General features: G+C 40.7%; 2 protein-coding genes across 3 annotated transcripts in view; one reads left to right on the forward strand and one right to left on the reverse strand.

Annotated features, from left to right (window-relative positions):
* The window catches only part of FAM162A (family with sequence similarity 162, member A), a gene marked incomplete at its 5' end in the record, with an annotated part of 36,012 nt that extends 21,986 nt beyond the window's left edge, over positions 1 to 14,026 (forward strand). Inside the window, 4 exons of the mRNA XM_005875398.2 lie at positions 4,840 to 4,962; positions 6,713 to 6,821; positions 11,232 to 11,340; positions 13,757 to 14,026. Coding sequence (XP_005875460.2) covers positions 4,840 to 4,962; positions 6,713 to 6,821; positions 11,232 to 11,340; positions 13,757 to 13,849 — 434 coding nt within the window. The remainder of the gene's footprint in view (positions 1 to 4,839; positions 4,963 to 6,712; positions 6,822 to 11,231; positions 11,341 to 13,756) is intronic.
* Positions 14,027 to 16,827: 2,801 nt separating this feature from the next.
* Positions 16,828 to 19,049, reverse strand: WDR5B (WD repeat domain 5B). 2 transcript variants are annotated; one of them, XM_005875383.2, is made up of 2 exons: positions 18,046 to 19,049; positions 16,828 to 17,954 (listed from the first exon to the last, which is right to left on the reverse strand). In XM_005875383.2, exons 1-2 carry the CDS (start codon positions 18,046 to 18,048, stop codon positions 16,899 to 16,901), a joined length of 1,059 nt encoding a protein of 352 aa, XP_005875445.1. In that variant the 5' UTR covers positions 18,049 to 19,049; the 3' UTR covers positions 16,828 to 16,898. The 2 variants fall into 2 exon arrangements, with proteins under 2 accessions (XP_005875445.1, XP_005875446.1); XM_005875384.2 differs by having other exon boundaries at positions 16,828 to 19,049.
* Positions 19,050 to 19,057: the final 8 nt, after the last annotated feature.

The following is a 19,057-nucleotide window of genomic DNA, read 5'->3' on the forward strand; positions in this document are numbered from 1 at the left end:
CTTGTGACTCCCTCCCGATTCAAAAAGACAGCCGCGTCCTCAGGTGCCTGCCCCTTTCCCCGCGCGCCGGAGCCTCCGTACCTCTGCACTTTACTTTCGTAGCTCCTCTGAGTCTGTGTGCTCTTCTCTTTCCTTCTAGTTGTAGAATTTCCACTCAGCCAGCCTTCCTGTGGTTCTGGATGATGACCGTTCTGTCTTTTAGTTGTATTTTTGAAGTTGTTGTCGGGGGCAGCAATTTCTGGTGTTTACCTATGCCGCCATCTTGGTTTCTCCTATGTCATAGTTTTTACTTGCATTTCCCTAATAGCTAGTAAATTGAACATCTTTTCATATATCTGATGGCTTTTTGTATGTCGTCTTTTTTTCAATCCTCACCTGAGGATATATTTATTGATTTTAGAGAGAGAGGAAGGGAGAGAGAAACATTGATTGGTTGCCTCCCATATCAAACCTGAAACAGGTATGTGCCCTGATTGGGATTCAAACCTGTAACCTTTTGGTGTATAGGAGGATGCCCCAGCCAACTGAGCCACCCAGCCAGAGCTTTATGTCTTGGGAGAGGTGTGTGTTCACATCCTCTGCCCATCCTATGTAATAAAGAGGTAATATGCAAATTGACCATCACTCCAACACAAGATGGCTGGCAGCGGAGGGCAGTTGTGGGCAATCAGTCCTGCAGGGGAGGGCAGTTGGGGCTATTGGTATTTGCCAATTTAATTAAAATGTGCCTTGGCATTGGTCTTTTGGGGTGCAGCACCACTTATTGAAGAGACTCTCTTTTCTCCATTGTATGTTTTGGCTCCTTTGTTAAAATTTATTTTCCCATATGTGGTTTTATTTCTAGGTTCTCAATTCTGTTCCATTGGTATGTGTGTCTGTTCTTCTGCCAGTACCATGCTGTTTCGATTATCAGAGCTCTGTAGTGTATATAATTTGAAGTCAGATAGTGTGATACTCCAGCTTCATTCTTTTTTACCTCAGGTTTGCTTTGCTATTTGGGTACTTTTGTGGTTTCATACAAATCTATAAATTTTTAAAATTCTATTTCTTTAAAAAATGACATAGGGATTTTCATGGGTTATTGCATTAAATTTGTATGTTGTTTGGGGTAATTATGACTATTTTAACTATGTTGATTCTTCCGTTCATGAACATGGTATATCTTTCCATTTCATTGTATCTTTTTCATTCTTTTTAAATAATGCTTTGTAGTTTTCAGAATATAGGTCCTTCACATCTTTTGTTAAGTTTATTCCCGGGTGTTTTATTTATTGCAATTGCAAAAGGAATTTTTTTTTATTTCTTTGTCTAAAGTTTCAACTTTAGTATATAGGAAAGCAGTGGATTTTTGTACATTAATTTGTATCATGCAATTTTACTATATTCATTTATTGTTTCTAATAGGTTTTTGGTGGAGTCTTTAGTATTTTCTATATACAGAATCATCATCTGCAAAAAGTGATAGTTTTCCTTCTTCTTTCCCAATTTGGATGCCTTTCATTCCTTTCTCTTGCCTGATTGTTCTGGCTAGGACTTCCAGAACTATGTTGAATAAGAGTGGTGAGAGTAGGTTTCTTGTTCCTGATTTTAGAGGAAAAGATTTCCATTTCTCACTGTTGAGTATGCTAATGGCTAAGGGTTTGTCATATATGGCCTTTATATTGTTGAGGTACTTTCCTTCTATACCCATTTTATTGAGTGTTTTGACCATAAATAAATATTGTATCTTATAAAATGCTTTTTCTGCATCTATTGATAAAATCATATGCTTTTTATCCTTTCTTTTATTAATGTGGTATATTACATTGATTGATTTGCATGTGCTGAACTATCCTTGTGTTCCTGGAATGAACCCCACCTAATCGTGATGTATTATTTTTTAATGTATTATTGTATTTGATTTGCTAGTGTTTTGTTTAGGATTTTTGCATCCTTATTCATCAGAGATTTTGGTCTGTCTAACCTTAATCTTAAAATCTGATCTTAAAATCAAAGTATGCCTCTTTTTTAAAAAATATATTTTATTGATTTTTAACAGAGAGGAAGGGAGAGAGATAGAGAGTTAGAAACCGATGAGAGAGAAACATCGATTCAGCTGCCTCCTGCACACCCCCTACTGGGGATGTGTCCACAACCAAGGTGCATGCCCTTGACCAGAATCAAACCTGGGACCCTTCAGTCTGCAGGCCAACGCTCTACCCACAGAGCCAAACCGGTTAGGGCCAAAGTATGCCTCTTGATGGCAGTGCAGTAGGAGCTACAATGCCACCTTTGACATTTTGCTAAAAAAAATTCTAACTTGAATCTGATCAAACCTCAAACATTTGTTTACAAGAAATAGGGGAGTTAGAATATATTAAGCAACACTAAGGGGATGCAATTAACAAAATCTCAAATGAGGGAAATTCTATAGAACTAATTACCTAGTTTCTTCAACAAATAAATCACACCAAAAAAGGAGGGGGTGACCTACACAGGAAGCATCAACCATATTCAATGTGTGCACCTATTTAGAATAAACCAACTAAAAAAATTATGAGCCCAAACTGAATCATTTTTTGACCAAAATGTGATGATAACAAGGAATTATTTTATAGTAATACAAAAAGTTATTATTTGAAAAGTTATTTGGGTTGAGATGCATACTGAAGTATTTCTGGAAGAACTGACATGATGTTTTGGATTTGCTTTAAAATAATTAAGTAGGGGAGAAGGAGAGGGTGGGGTTCAGATGAAACTGTTTATTAGCCACGTATTAATTGTTGAAACTGTGTGGTGAGTACATGGAGATTTGTAATACTACTCTGTCAGTGCTTAGAACTTAGATTTGAAAAATTACCAACCTATATCTAGAGGCCCGGTGCACGAATTTGTGTACATTGAAAGGAAATTAATTAGAAAGAAATATTTTAGAGACCGGGGAGGGACCGTAGGAGGGCTCCAGGGCATGTCCAGCCCATCTCACCCAGTCCCGATTGGCCAGACCCCAGCAGCAAGCTAACCTACCTCTCAGAGCGTCTGCCACCTGGTGGTCAGTGCACATCATAGTGACTAGTCGAGCAGTCAACCGAACGGTTGGACACTTAGCATATTAGGCTTTTATATATATAGATACAGTTTTATATATTTACTAGAGACCTGGTGCACGGCCCGGTGCAAGCCTGGCCTATAGAGATCATGCCGAACTGGCAGTCCGACATTCTCCAAGGGAGGTAGCAGTACCAAAGTGGCAGGCGGCCGGAGAGGGACCCAAACTGGGGCTGGGCGCCACACCCTTCCTGCTCATCCCAGCCCTGCTGCACCTGCTGCTGCCGGTGGGTAGCACTGCCGTGGAGGCGGGAGAGGCTCCTGCTGCTGCAGCTGCACTCGCCAGCTGTGAGCCCGGCATCTGGCTGAGCAGTGCTCTTTCTTTGGGAGTGCACTGACCACCAGGAGGCAGCTCCTGTCATAACGGGTCACTTAGGCTTTTATATATATGGGCTGGAGACCCTGTGCATGAAACCCGTGCACTCGGGAGGGTCCCTCAGCCCAGCCTGTGCCCTCTCTCAGCCCAGGAGCCCTCGGGGGATGTCCAACTGATGGCTTAGCACTGCTGTGGAGGCGGGAGAGGCCCCTGCCACTGCCGTTGCGCTCGCCAGCCATGAGCCCGGCTTCTGGCTGAGTGGCACTTCCCCTGTGGGAGTGCACTGACCACCAGAGGGCAGCTCCTGCATTGAGCGTCTGCCCCCTGGTGGTCAGTGCACGTCATAGCAACCGGTCGTTCCGCCATCGGGCCGAAACCGGTTTTCCAACATCCCCTGAGGGCCCCAGATTGCAAAAGGGCACAGGCCAGGCAGAGGGACCCCACTAGTGTACAATCAGGGCCAGGGAGGGACACGAGAGGTTGGCCAGCCAGGGAGGGGCCATGGGAGGGCACCAGGGCATGCCCGGTCCGTCTCATGCAATCCCAGTCAGCTGGACCCCAGCAGCAAGCTAACCTACCGGTCGGAGCGTCTACCTCCTGGTGTTCAGTGCACATCATAGCAAACGGTTGAGCAGCATTAGCATATCATTAGCATATTATGCTTTGATTGGTTGAATGGCCGACTAAACGACTGGACACTTAGCATATTAGGCTTTTATTATATAGGATGGCTGTGTGTATAGTTTTAAAATTACACATAACTCATGACTATATCCAAAGGTGATTTTTTTTTTCCCAAAGGTGATTTTTAACAATTGATTTCAGAGAGAGGAAGGAAGAGAGAGAGAGAGGCATGAGAAACATCCATCAATTGCCTCCCACATGGGGATCAAACCCGCCAGTTTCCGGTGTATGGATGACACTCCAGTCAACTGAGCCATACTGGCCAGAGCTAAAGATGGTTTTTAATTGGAGAAATGTGACTTGGAAGGAGCAAGGCTTTATAGAGCCCCTTGCCATTGCAACTCCCTACCCAGAGTTGGCCACAAGAATATTGGCAACTTGGTGTCTTGGTTTATCATGTCTGTGGGGTTGCTAATCTTTACCTAAACAGCCAGGTGATATAAAACATAATATTTCCACCAGAACCTTTATTGTTATGAAAAGGCCTATGAGAAGTACTTTTATAAAACTTACAGCTGATAAAATGTTTATGTTATAAATTGCTAATTTTCTAATCAGCAACACATGTATATTTTAAGACAATACCAAGCATAGCATCCCTAAACATAGTATATGTAGCTTACATACAGAGTAGTATATTCATTTTCTAAATGGGTTAATTTTATTAAATGAAATATATACTTTGTAGGCATTTCTCATTTGGAGACAACATCAGATTTTCCTTCTCTGAGACATTTTTCTCTCTTTTCTAGGAAATTGTTTTAGGTTATGTGAAAGAGATGCTTCCTCATCTGTAAGGCTTACCAGAAACTCTGATTGGAAGAGAATAAATGGATTTTGCACCAAACCCCAGGAAAGTCCAAAACCTCCGTCCCGTAAGTTTTTATTACTTTTCCAATTATGGACGAGGCAGCTCCCAAAGAGTCAATTTGGAATAAAAAAAACCTAAAAGAAGGTGGCCACTACATTATACCCTGTCATGTAGTTCAGACCTCCAAATTGTACTGACAGTGGCTGTGCTCACAGGTAGCAATTATTTCTTCATTTTCCTCATTTGTCATGTTTATTTCTTGCCTCAAAGATTGGACTGTCACTTTTTGTAGGAGAATAGATGCACCAAAGAATAGTAGTCTGGAAATTAAAATTATCTTTTAAGGAACCCCAAAGATGAACCAAATCAAGACATGATGTTTTGGGTAAAATACAACCTGGGCTAAGGTCTGGCTTGGGCTTTAACTTCAGCCACGTTTAGTCCTGTCCCTAACTCACACCCTTCTCACTCACCACTATAGGAAGAAGGAGCATAATTTACAAACTGTAGGGTCCTAAGAACAATTTGCTTGTTGCTTCTTCATGCTCAGGCCAGGCAGGTCTTGGTGAGTGGAAAGGAATCATACTCAAAATATATTTATCAAAGAGCTTAAAAATGTTTGTGCCCTTCGACCTGGTGTTTCACTTCTGGGCATGTATCCTAAGGAATAATCGCTACATACGGGAAAACCTTTGAGTATAAAGATGTTTCCATTTTTTATATATAAAGGAAAATGAAAATAAATCTAAATGTCAAATACTCTGTGAATGATTAATTATGTATGTCAGATCTTCTTGATGAGATTATGCATATGTTGGAAATGTTGCTTATAAATACCATGTACTAGCATGGGGAATGTTATAATGCTAATGAATAAGGCAGGATTAAAAATGTTACATTGTGTGTAGCAATGTAAAATTAGCATGATACAGATATAGCATTACACATACATATATCATTATGGGGATAAGCCTTAGGAAACACACCAAAATAAAAATATAGGGATTATGCTATGACAAGAAAATTAGGGATGATTTTTAACTTTTTCTTTTTTCCACATCTATACTTTCTTTTTTCACATCTATGTTTTCTTTTTTCACATCTATACTTTCTGAATTATCTTTAATGGGTATATAGTGCTTAAAATGAGAAGGGAAAAATACTATAGTGACAGTTGTGCCAAATCCTGGAAGTTTTAGATAAAACTACAGCAGCACTATTTCTATACTTCTAAACCTCTTTTCTCGCCTTTGGTTCTTTGGATGTTTTCCTTATTAACTTTCCTGTTCTTTTGCTGTTGCCTTCTGATGAAGTGAAAGGAACAGCATAAACAAAGGTATGGAGGTGGGAGTGAGTGTGACTGATAGGTAACAGTCAAGGAGGTCTGTCTGCAGTAGAGATGTGGGCAGCAAGCGGCATTTGGATGAGACTATCTCCAAGATCCCTTCTAACCTTGACATTCTGTCATTCCCTAACCTTTCTGCTCCTTATCTTCAATGACTTCCCCTTTCTTTAAAAGTCTTTTTCCTAAGTCTGTGGTTTTCTACCCCTCTTACTCAACTGCCTCTTGGGCCACTCCATTTTCTCCTGTCCCTTTTCTTGGGCCATGCCTGAGGTTCAGCCCTTGGCGTCTTCTCATCTTTATCACCCTTGCTGATGGTTATCTCTACTTCAGAATAATTCATGAAACCTACACAGGTGGCAAAAAGTCAGACCCAATAGATCTAAAATGGCACAAATAGCATTTTTTTGTTGCTAAATTTGAGATTCATAATCTCACATAAGTAAGCTGTCTCGTCTTGTTTTTCTCACAGAGACTTACAGCCACAGAGTGCCATTACACAAACCCACGGACTGGGAGAGGAAGATCCTGATATGGGCAGGTCGCTTCAAAAAGGAGGAGGAAATCCCAGAGACTATCTCGTGAGTGCTGACCCTCGGGTTATAAGCAGCTTTGTTTCTCACTGATCTGTTTTAAAGGAAAAGCAGTTCCTTTGAGTCTACTTAAAACCTGTCAACCCAATTTTAAAATAGTTTTCACTTCTTGCCTTGGTGGTGTTGCTCAGTGGCTGGAGTGTCATCCTGTGCACCACAGGAGTCGCGGGTTCGATTCCCCGTCAAGGGCACATATCTGTGTTGCAGGTTCAATCCCTAGCCCCAGTCAGGACGTGTGTGGCAGGCAATCAGTGAATCTCAATCTCTCTCTCTCTCTCTCTCCCTCTCTCTCTCTCTCTCTTTCTCTCTCTCTGTTCCCCACACTCCCTCCTTTCCACTCTCTCTAAAAAAGCAATGGAAAAAATATCCTCAGGTGAGGATTAAAAAAAAATAAAAGTTTTCACTTCTCTAAATGTTTCCTCTTTATCAAGTACCTGGGATAAAAACATCTAGGATATCTCTCTTATCATTGATATGTCATGTAGTGCCTAGTGAACAGCATACTCTGAAGTCAACTGAGTTGATTTCTTCTTCTAGGTACAGGGACCAAACAGTGATGCTCACTCTTTTTAGGTTGTTTTAATCTGGGTGTATCAGTTAGGTACCAGTGACAATAATTATATTCTATACAATTCACTCAAGTCTTCAGACATAGGCATAAGAGTATTTAAAAGCAGCGTATTCTTTCTCTGGGATCCAGGAAAGAGTGCCTTCTGCCACCAACTTTGGGATCTTGGGACTTTTTCATAGTCTGTAGATGATGGGTACAGATTCCTATAACCCAGGGTTTCTCAGGTGTAATCCTCACCTGAGGATATTTTTTCCATTGCTTTGTTAGAGAGAGTGGAAAGGAGGGAGTGAGGGGAACAGAGAGAGAGATTGAGATCCACTGGTTGTCTCCCACACACGTCCTCAGCACTGTTGACATTTTGTTGTTGAGGGCTGTCTTGTGTATTATAGGATATTTAAGCAGCATCCATGTCCTCTTCACCCTGTATATGCCAGTAGCACTCATTAATGACAGTCAAAAATGTCTCCAGCCCGACCAGTATGGCTCAGTGGTTGAGTGTCAACCTGTGACCCAGGAGATCAAGGTTGGATTCCTGGTCAGGGCACATGCCCGGGTTGTGGGCTCGATGTCCAGTGGGGGGTCGTGTAGGAGGCAGCTGGTTCTCTCTCATCACTGATGTTTCTATCTCTCCCTCTCCCTTCTTCTCTGAAATAAATAATAAATAAATAAATAAAAATGTCTATAGGCATTGCCAGTGTCCCCTGGGGGCAAAATCACCCCCAGTTGAGAACCATTACTCCGCTGATTGGTTGCATCTTGCCAACAGAGATTCCGAGAAATAGATGTCATCTCCCCCATGGGGCATCATCCTCTTCAGAGACAGGGACTTGGGACAAAGCTCCTAGACAGTCCCCTCTAGCCAGAAAACTATTCCTGCACCTTCTGGTCTCTGGTTTCAAGTTATGATTGTGAAAGATCTGGGTTCATTTAGGGTATCTTTTTCCAGGAAGATAAGTAGTATTTGCTTTCTCTTTACAACAGCTTTGAAAAAGAGCCCTTCTGCTCTGCATGTCAAATTAGCACATTATTTTCAGCAGGAGAAAATTACTTCAGCAGGAAATCCCTGGTCCTTCTTTGCTCAAGTGACAGTGTGCTTTCCTGGGAAATATCAATGACTTTAGTTTCTTGCTTATCCCAATTTCTTCCTAAAAATCCCAGCAGAAAACAAGCTGGTATAAACCGTGGCTCTAATAGGTGCTATATAGACTTTGCTATGGAACACCTTCTTTAGTTCCCTTGTAGGCCCCTGGCCCTCAGATCCCCTGAAGCCCCAAGTACCGCCTAGTGAGTCACCCTAGAAGGCCTTTCTCTGAGCCCAGGCAACCATTTATCCTTATGCTCTTAGTTCTGAACAGGCACTGCTTAACTTGCCCATTGGGATTGGTCCCTGTAGAATGGAGGGTAATAGCACAGCATTATTTATGTGCATTTTACTTTTTAAATGTTTCCTCAAATGTAAACTATATCACTTTTCATGAGGATCACAGCACATCAGTTGGAAATACCAATTTACATAAAATATTGTCAACATGGGTTGGTGGGATCTTAGATGCTTTTTTTTTTCTTTATTGATTAAGGTATTACATATGTGTCCTTATCCCCACATTACCCCTCCCCCCCCATCCCCTCCACTCATGCCCTCACCCCCTGGTGTCTGTGTCCATTGGTTAGGCTTATATGCATGCATACAAATCCTTTGGTTGATCTCTTCCCCTTACCCCCACCCTCCCCTACCTTCCCTCTGAGGTTTGACGGTCTGATCGATGCTTCTCTGTCTCTGGATCTGTTTTTGTCCATCAGTTTATGTTGTTCATTATATTCCACAAATGAGTGAGATCATGTGATATTTATCTTTCTCTGACTGACTTATTTCACTTAGCATAATGCTCTCCAGGTCCATCCATGCTGTTGCAAATGGTAGGAGTTCCTTCTTAGATGCTCTTAATAGAGCAAGTCAGTGTCCTTAGCAGTTGTCCCTGGTTTCTCCCACCTGCAGGCCCAGCTTCAATGCCTGGAGACTCCATGGCCACCTCACTGGGTCCCAGTGTATATGCTTTCAGGGAACTCCTTCCAAGCATTTGTTGTTGTTGTTAATCCTTACCCAAGGATATTTTTTCTATTGATTTTTAGGGAGAGTAGAAGGGAGGGAGGGGGAGAGAGAGAAATATCGATGTAAGAGAGTCACATCGATTGGTTGCCTCCCACACGTGCCCCAACTGGGGCCGGGGAATGAACATGCAACCCAGATACATGCCTTGACCAGGAATCAAACCTGTCACCCTTCGGTGCATGAGCCAACATTTTACCACTGAGCCATACCAGCCAGGGCCCAGGCTTTTTTTTTTTAAAGACCTTTTTTATTGATCTTTAGAGAGAGAGGAAGGGAAAGGGAGAGAGAGGAAGGAAGAGGGAGAGAAACATCAATGTGAAAAAACACTGATTGGCTGCCTCCTGCACGCCCCCATTGGGCATGTGTTTTGACCAGAAATTGAACTGGTGACCTCTTAGTTCATGGGTCGATGCTCAACCATTGAGCCACAACAGGCAGGTGGACCAAAGCATTTTTAAAGTACTTTTTGTCCTTTGATTTCAAATGTAATTTGTGTTAAAAACATGAGAAGGAAAAACAAAACAAAACATGAGTATGGGGGAGAAAATTAGCACTCCAATCCCATCAGCTAGAGATAGTCACTTACTATTTATACGCTACCGAGTAGCCCGGTTCTTTATTCTGGGACCACTAGGACTCCACATGCCCTATCCTGAAGCTCTACCAGACATTCAAGGTAATAGAACTTCAACCCACTGCCCACCTGCGGAATCACCAAGGTGAAAGGGCCTTTTCTTCAGACTTTCTTGTTTTGCCTCTCAGCTTTCACACAAGAATAATAATCTAATCCTCAACTTTCTGTTAAGGCACGTGGATCTGTATTCAGTGGACAGGTAAGAAGAGGCACTTGAGAAAGAGCTGAAGTTTACTGTCACTCAATTTTAGTAAAACATTAGTTAAAATATAAACAAGGTTCAGCCAATATTGCTCAGTGGTTGAGTTTGAACCGATGAATCAGGTCAGGGTTCCATTCCCAGTAAGGGCACATCGGGGTTTCCAGGCCCAATCCACAATCGGGGGTGTGCAGAAGGCAGCCAACCACTGATTCTCTGTCATCATTGATGTTTCTATCTCTCCCTCTCTCTGAAATCAATGAAAATATATTTTTTTAAAAATATATAAAGGGGGTATTGCTTAAAGGTTTTTCTTCTGATCTAGAGATATTCTTAAATCTGTTCCTGGTTCAAAGCAGAGAACATAAATCTGGGTATAAAAAGCACATTAACTCTCTCCTGTGTTTGTTTCCTTCTGAATTGTGCTTTCTGTTGAAACTTATGAGATTCATTATAGTATCTGTCAGGATGTTCAGCTAATCATTATATCAAATAATATCCTCTTGAGAACCTCAAGGAGAAATAGCTACTGATTCCAATTTTAGCACTGACTACTAATGTGAAACTTGAGAGCCAAAATCAGGGCCCACCATAGCAAGCATAGATTCATATGCCTCACCTTTTTTGTTCCTGACTTCACTTCCTATCTTTACCCTTCTCCTTTTTTTCTACTGTAAATTTGTGCTATCTCACTGTATTTTATATATAAAGTGAGTTGTGAAAATGCCCAATCCTCCCTAAAGTCCTACAAGATTTCCGGGCCCTATCTCCTTTTTCATATTTATAGGCACCACTGCACTTCTGATTTGTGGTACACAAAGCTTTATATCCTGCTGGCAACTTCAGAAAGTTAACTTTGTCTCGTGATCTCATTGTATTATTAGGTTTGAGATGCTCGATGCGGCAAAGAACAAGCTCCGGGTGAAGATCAGCTATGTAATGATTGCCCTGACAGTGGCAGGATGCATCTTAATGGTTATTGAGGGCAAGCAGGTGAGAGTGGACTTCCTATCTCTGTTTGTTTTCCACAAAGGGCCTATAGGAAATCAGGGATTGACTCCCATATTTATTCTCTTGAGAAGAAGAGGCTGCTTTTACACAAGAAATTATAAGAAACAAAGATATAATAGGGCCAAACCTAGGATCATGCCTGGGGATAAATAGCAAATCCTAACTTTGGCAGGGGGAAGGACTAAGTTAGTTTTCTGTAAAGTAAAAAGTATTCATCAATCCCCAGATGTCATAAATAATGTGAAACAAGAAATATGACACTGGCAGATTTAATGATAGCTCTGTGCATGTCTATAAAGCACTCTTAGTACATGGGTTTATTTATCCTCCTTCTAACTGCCTTAATCCTGATGAGCAATCCTATCACACTTCTCTACTTCAAGCTCAGCCAAGCTGGTCATATATCTGAAGACCATAGCTCCTAAGCAGTACATAGGAATTCAAGCCCATAAATTTTTATTTTAACATAGATAATTATTAATAGCAATCACTAATTGAATACTTTGCTGTTGTCTCATTTGAACTTCACAACACTGCAAGATCGGTACTATTATTAGGACCTCATTTCCAGCTGAGAAAATATAGCTTAGGAAGGTCATGCATCTCCCTAATGACAGAGCCACAATTTGAACCTAGACCTAATTGAGGTGATATTAAAATTGCTCCCACTGATATAATGATCAACATAATTTGATGAACGAGAATAGATCCAGAGACAAATGGTAGGGGAGTGGGGAGGGGGGGTTAGAGAACAACCAAAGGACTTGTATGCATGCATATTAGCATAACCAAAGACACTGGGGCGGTGGGGGCTTGCCCAGGGTGGGAATGGCTGCAATTTGGGAAAAAGAAGACATATGTAAAACTTCAGACAATAATAAAAAAAAAATTTGCTCCCACTTATTGAGTGCTTATAATATCACAGGCATTGTTAAACTCATTTATTTACCACAATAACCCTAAGAGGTAGGTTCTCTTGCTATCTGTATTTTATAAAAGAACATGAAGCTTAAAAGGTGTTAAATAATTTTCCCAAAGTCACATAGCTAATACTAGTAAGAAGATAAAAATTGAGAGCCAAGTATGCAAATCATCAAACTTTATACTATACTATCCTGTGATTAAAATATAGTTTTATATGCAGCAGCACTGGTTAAGCCCTTATTTTAATACTGTGTCTAATTCTGTTTCACAGTTTACATGTGGAAACGGATGTCTTGTATCTATTATCAGATATTAAAAGAGTTTTTCTACAAACCCAGTGGTAACTGACCTCCTTCTCCCAAGAGTCTGAGCCATGGTCGGCAAACTGCAGCTCGCAAGCCACATGTGGCTCTTTGGCCCCTTGAGTGTGGCTCTTCCTAAGCCTTAGGAGTACCCTAATTAAGTTAATAACAATGTACCTACCTATATAGTTTAAGTTTAAAAAAGTTGGCTCTCAAAAGAAATTTCAATCGTTGTACTGTTGATATTTGGCTCTGTTGACTAATGAGTTTGCCGACCACTGGCTAGAGTAAAAGGGAAAGGAACTTCCAGCTCTCTTTAGTCTTGGAATGTTAAATACTGTTAGGCTGACGTTCTGGGAGCAAGAAGGGCGGTGTGCAGACCTGGGTGAAGTTCTTTTGACAACTCTTCCTGCCCCACTTCAGTTTTTCTTCTGTCTCCCTCTTTGACCTCTCATGCTTAGTTCTGACTGAAATCTGCAGAAGCAGGTGAACAGGACATAGGGGTTTCTAGAACTCTTTATATGTGAAATTACACAGAAAATACTACCTTATGTGGTGGTAGTATCACTTACTTGGTATAAAAATTTTGAAGCTGGTCTGTTCATATAAGCTTCACATATAATGTAACAGGTCACAAGGAGGGAAGCAAGGGAAGAGGATGGTTGCCTCTCCCCCGCTGCTGTTTGCTCTTTAAGGATGGAGTTTTAGGATAGAAGCTGCTGGAAGTCATCAATGATAATATTTGGTAAAGTCTGGGATCCCCAAAGCTGAATGGTTTTTGGTATGAAAGAATACAAATGAGTTGGAGAAGGAAAAAATGGTAGCAACAACAACAAAAAAGTAAAAGGAGAAAAAAGGGATAAAAATGAGAACATATTTAATACTAAAGGGAGGGAAAAGGGAAAGACAAGGGAATAAATTGTAAGAGAAGAGAGACAAGAAGATTTAAAGAATGAGGCCAGAAAGGAAGAGAAGTGCTTGAATGAATGGACTGATGGACTGTGAAGCAGTAGAGGAAGCAGAAGTCACATGGATGGGACTGCTGTGCCCAGTGTGCATGCTCCAGACCATTCCGTTCTTGTACTCTTGTACCATCGCTAACCTGCTGCTATCAGTGACATCATTCACAAACGGGCATAAATAATTTCTTGTTCAAATTTGTTTCATTTTAGGCTGTCAAAAGACATGAGTCTTTAACAAGCCTGAACTTAGAAAAGAAAGCTCGTCTGAGAGAGGAAGCAGCTATGAAGGCCAAAACAGAGTGAGAGGTATTCATGTTGGCTAGATTTTGAAAACCCAGCAATAATGTGTCAGCAACAAGCCTGTCTTAAAAGAATGTGGTATGCGGATCCATTTCATAAAAGTTATGGTTTGTACAAACATACCATTTCCCTATTTCTGCTCTAGAGGTACAAATAAATTTTCTTAAATGACTTGTCTAATTTCACGGCTTTGATCCAGGTTAAATGCGTCCTCTCAACTTTTTTGATTAAATGAAAAATGAGACAACTTATTTTGACTTAAATATTAACTCTTTAGAGTTAGGTTCCATATCTTACTTTACTTCCCATTATCAAAGTGACCTCTCCCCAGAAGTCAAAATGCTTCTTTTTCTGCATTTCTCTCTCTCTCTCTCTTATTTGTATTCCTTTCTGGAGAGAGAAGGAAGGCCAGCTGAGAACACTGCCCAAGTGCATCTTAGAGAGCTAACCTCCTCAAGTGCCATGGTTCTTCTCAGAGCCCTGGAAAGCAGACAGAACACACTTTGCCATTCTGGGGTGTGCTGGCATAGAGGCTTTTAGCACAGTCCTTGAAAATGTCCTAGCAAGGTGATGATAATGATCTTGCCACAAGTTTCTGAGGACTTTGAAATCCCAGCGTCATTGAATTGCTTGGGACCAGCAGTCACCTCTTCTGCTCCATGGCTTAGAATTCCTAACTGGTCCTTGTCCTGCTGCCTTTACACTAAACTTCTCAATTATGAAAGTCTATCAAATGCATTTTCTTATTAGTGTTGCATTTGCACCTGGTATATATCTCACTTTGACCGGTATGCCAAGCTGTCTCATATTTAGGTAAGGATGCTGGTTTCTATTTTAAATAGTCATTTATTCTCTCACAAATAATAGTGGATGACAAGTCCTCACAGCCATCTCAATCTGCTAGGTCTCCTAAGAGGGTTATAGCAGATTAAAATGCAGCTGTTTGGGAACTTGGCTTAATAAAATGTAATACATCAGTCTACCTAGAGCTTTATAACTATCTGATGTTAATGATGTTTGTCTATAAATTTTATTTTGTAGTAATTTGACCATAGCTTCTTTTTAGATACCAAATTCTTTGATTTTTATCACTTGAAAATTTACTACCAAAAAGCACTGTCCCTTACACATTTTAGATTAGTTTATTTTGGAACATTTATGTTACATCTTACCTAAACCAATGTTCTAAATATGGGTAAATTTTAATGTACTTCTTTTAAAAATAAGTAATCTTTCTTCATAAAACAATACCATTTTTAATTTCTAAAGTAGCATTTTAAAGTGTTGTATCTTGGAGTTTTATTGTAATAAAAATGTTTTCTTAAACCAAAGCTCACATATGCAGCAAGAATACACACAATCTTTTCTCATTTTGTGTCCTTCTCCTGTTCAGTAACTTATAGTGACTACCTCCTTATGGATTAAATACAAATTTCTTGGCCAGAATTTCAGACCTGCCCCTATCTAATCTCACTTCTCCCAGTACCCTCACATGCTAACTTCTCAGCAGTCATACCCTACTAGTAACTTTTAATATCTTATGTTTTTCAGAACTTGTCAAGCAATTCAGATTTAGTGAGCACTAGTATAAAATATTGTAGAACACAAAAGACAGTTTTGCTCTTGATATTTTCAATTAAATTACTGTTGTACTATCTTTTGCTTAATTTCTAGATTTTTTTTCATGTTTACCATGTCTCTAGATAGTGGGCAGAAACTATTTTCTACTTTATATTTTATATAAGCCTTGTGTGAGATTATACTCAGAAACAACAAAAATAATAGTATGGGGAATTGATTCCAAAAATTTAATGAAAGCAGGCAAGGAATGAAGTGCTGGTGATATAATTCATTGTCATTCATCAAACATCACTTGAGTCCCTTCTATATACAAAAACTGAGAATACAAAGTCCAATAGCATAACATATTTCTTGTCTCCACAGAACACATAATATATGGGAAACATGGCCTATAAATCATTACAATACAAATTGATAAGTGATATATTTTGAACTTTAATAACAGAAACGATAGAAATAGCAATAGCCCTAGCTGGTTTAGCTCAGTGGATAGAGCATCAGCTTTGAACTGAAGGGTCCTGGGGTTCAATTCTGGTCAAGGGCACATGACTCGGTTGCTCGATCCCCAGTAGGGGCTGTGCAGGAGGCAGCTGATCAGTAGTTCTCTCTTATCATTGATGTTTCTATCTCTCCTCCCTTCCTCTTTGAAATCAAATATATATTTTTTAAAAAAAATAAAAATGCTTTCTTTAAAAAAAAAAAGAAATAGCAATAAAATCTAACTCAGCTGCCAACTGTGGTTGGAGTCAGGCAGGCAGTGATGGCTCCACAAAATACTGATTTCTGAACTAAGTTTGAAGCAAGGATAGGAACTAGTGAGTCAGTCACATAATGAAAGAGAGCGGCCTCACCACTCCAACCTGAGAAGCCATCTAGGGGTCCTTCAGTAAAATGCTATTTATAATGTTTTACACTCTCAGAACAAACCTAATCATGACTTATTTTTCCCAATTAAAGACTTGATTCCATAGACTATTTCATGTCCCATTTGGTAGGCTATCACTATACAGGAATTGCACTTAGTGTGAGTGGTGCCTGACACACATCTTTAATCCACCACCATCCCAGGCCTAAGCTCTTATTCATCTGATCTCCCAAACCAAAAACCTTGGAGTTATTCCAAACTCCTCTGCTCTCCTCATTTAATTAATCATTCTGTCTTGTGAATCTTCTAAATATTCCTCAAATATACCAATCCTTTAAGTAGTCATTGAGAAGAATAGAATGGAAATCTATTCAATGACAGACACAAGAGATTAATAATAAATTCAAGATAAGAGTCAGAAGCCCTGGGTTCTAGACTTGGTATTCCAACTGTCTTGCTTTGAAAATGTAGGTTGTATGTCTTAAAATCTTATATAATTCAAGACAATGTTAAGAAATACAAAACCATGCCAAAATTAAGAGAAATCATCTTTTAAAATATACAACTTTTTGCCAACTTGGCTCTACTACTTGATTTCTAAAGGGTTTAGTAGTTACTTATCCACAGTTTAATTGTTTTGTCATTTCCTAACGCTGCTGATGCAATGATGTTTTCTGTAGGATGACAAGCTGCTGAGATGACGACATCTGTGTGACCTTGTAATTTCTGTACAATCTCTTTAGTCTGAAGGTTCCAAATGTAAACTAGGTTATCCTCTGAACCAGACACAATCCACTTCCCACCAGTAACTGAAAAATTGGCAAATATGCAGTATTTCTCATTTTTATGACCAGTGTATGTCTTCAGGCATCTGCCTCTGCTATAATCCCATAGTTTAAGAGTATTATCCAAAGTTGCAATGAGAATGTATTTACCATTTGGAGAAAATTTTACAAAAGAGATGGGAGGGTTATCATCATCAACAAGTGTTTTTAAACACTGACCTGATGCAGCATCCCAGATTCTACAGATGCCATCGTAACTACCTGATGCTATCAAGGACCCATTACAACTAAAATGAACAGCAGAAACTGGGTCAGAATGAGCAGACAAAGTCTTGAGGCACTTGCCTGTTTTCACCTCCCATATTTTCACACTCTCATCAAAAGATCCTGAAATTATGAGGTTGGATGGTGGATTAAAATTACAGCAAAACACATAATTACTGTGCCCCTTCAGTGTTTTCAAACATTTTCCTGATCTCACATCCCAAATCTTGAGAGTTTTATCATCTGAGGCAGAAACAAGACGACTGGAATCTGATGACCAGTCAACATCTGATATTTCCAGACTGTGACCATGAAGAATTTTCTCCTTTTTTCCATCATAGGCTCCCCAAATTATAATTACTTTGTCAGCAGAAGAACTTGCTAGCCACTCTCCATTAGGACTAAACTTAACTGATGATACTGCTTCCATATGTCCCACAAGAGTACATCTGAGAGCATAGTTTGGTTTTTCATACGCTTGTTTGCTCTGATTGGCTGATGAGGTGAGGGCTGACTCTGCTTTGGCATCTGATTCCTTTGTTGCCATGGCTTCGAAATCACTAGGTTGGCTCAGCGTCCGGCCCTGAACCAGGCAGCCCAGTATTTTGATTTTCTGCCCAGCAAAATGAAGATTAAAACATTAGATTATTAGACTAAAAAATAAACGGTCTTTAATGATAATTTCTGGATCATCTTTAAATTACCATATACACCTGGCTTGCACCGCTTCAGTTTCTCCTCGCTTCCTTCTGTAAACAAATACTTGAGAAATATTATTAAAAAGTCTCATGCGCAGTCAGCAAGTAAGGTATTAATGTTGGGTATTTTGTGAACGTACTCAGGCGTCCAAAGCGGGGCGGGGCAGGGCGCAGGGAAATCTCTATACAAACTATTTTTCACGGCCCCTCCCCCAGTTCGACAGGTTTGAGAACACTGAGAACCCTCACAGTCTGGCAGAGTTTAGGTACTTTAGCATGAATGCATCACCGCTTTAGACAGATTTCAGAAGCTAAGAGAAAACCTGCGTAATCGCCGTTATTCGAGGCCCGGCCTGCCGACTGCATTCTGCAGATACAAACGGGTCATCACCACCGCGTCCATCGCTAAAACAGCCGGCCGGATGCTGAGCGCATGCGCACCTACTTCCGAGTCGAGGTGACCAATGGGGGAAGCCTTCGTGCGCTTGCGCAAAAAAGGAAGCGGTTTCCTTCCGGTCTTCTTCGCCCCCGCCTCTACACGGAAATGCGCAATGTCTTCTTAACCCAGGGGACGGGATTGTTCCAGACCTGACCGGCTAGAGTGGGAAGCGGTGAATATGTCAGAAAAGATTTGTTTCTTTTTGCAAACCGTGTCACAAGAAAGGACTGCATTTCCCGCCTTTAGCCACAGGGCTAAGCCCACAGATGGGACGTGAGCTGCCCAGACAGTGCGCTTTTGGGAATATAGCTAAGTCTTGTATACAGCAAGGCTGCAAATAGGCTAGGGGAGCGAAGCGACTTCTGGTTTTAAAGTTTTCCCTAAAAGCCATGGCCGGATTGCTCAGTCGGTTAGAGCGTCATCCCTATGCACCAAGGTGACAGGTCGAGCCCGGTCACGGCACATAACAGGAATGAACCCCTGGCCTGTGTGTCCTGGTGGTTGAGAGTGGACCTAGGAACTAGGAGGTCCCCGTTGGATTCCAGGTCAGGGCGGGTTGGGGGCTCAATACCCAGTAGG

This window comes from Myotis brandtii, unplaced genomic scaffold (genome assembly GCF_000412655.1).
Source record: "Myotis brandtii unplaced genomic scaffold, ASM41265v1 scaffold46, whole genome shotgun sequence".
Classification (NCBI taxonomy): domain Eukaryota; kingdom Metazoa; phylum Chordata; class Mammalia; order Chiroptera; family Vespertilionidae; genus Myotis; species Myotis brandtii.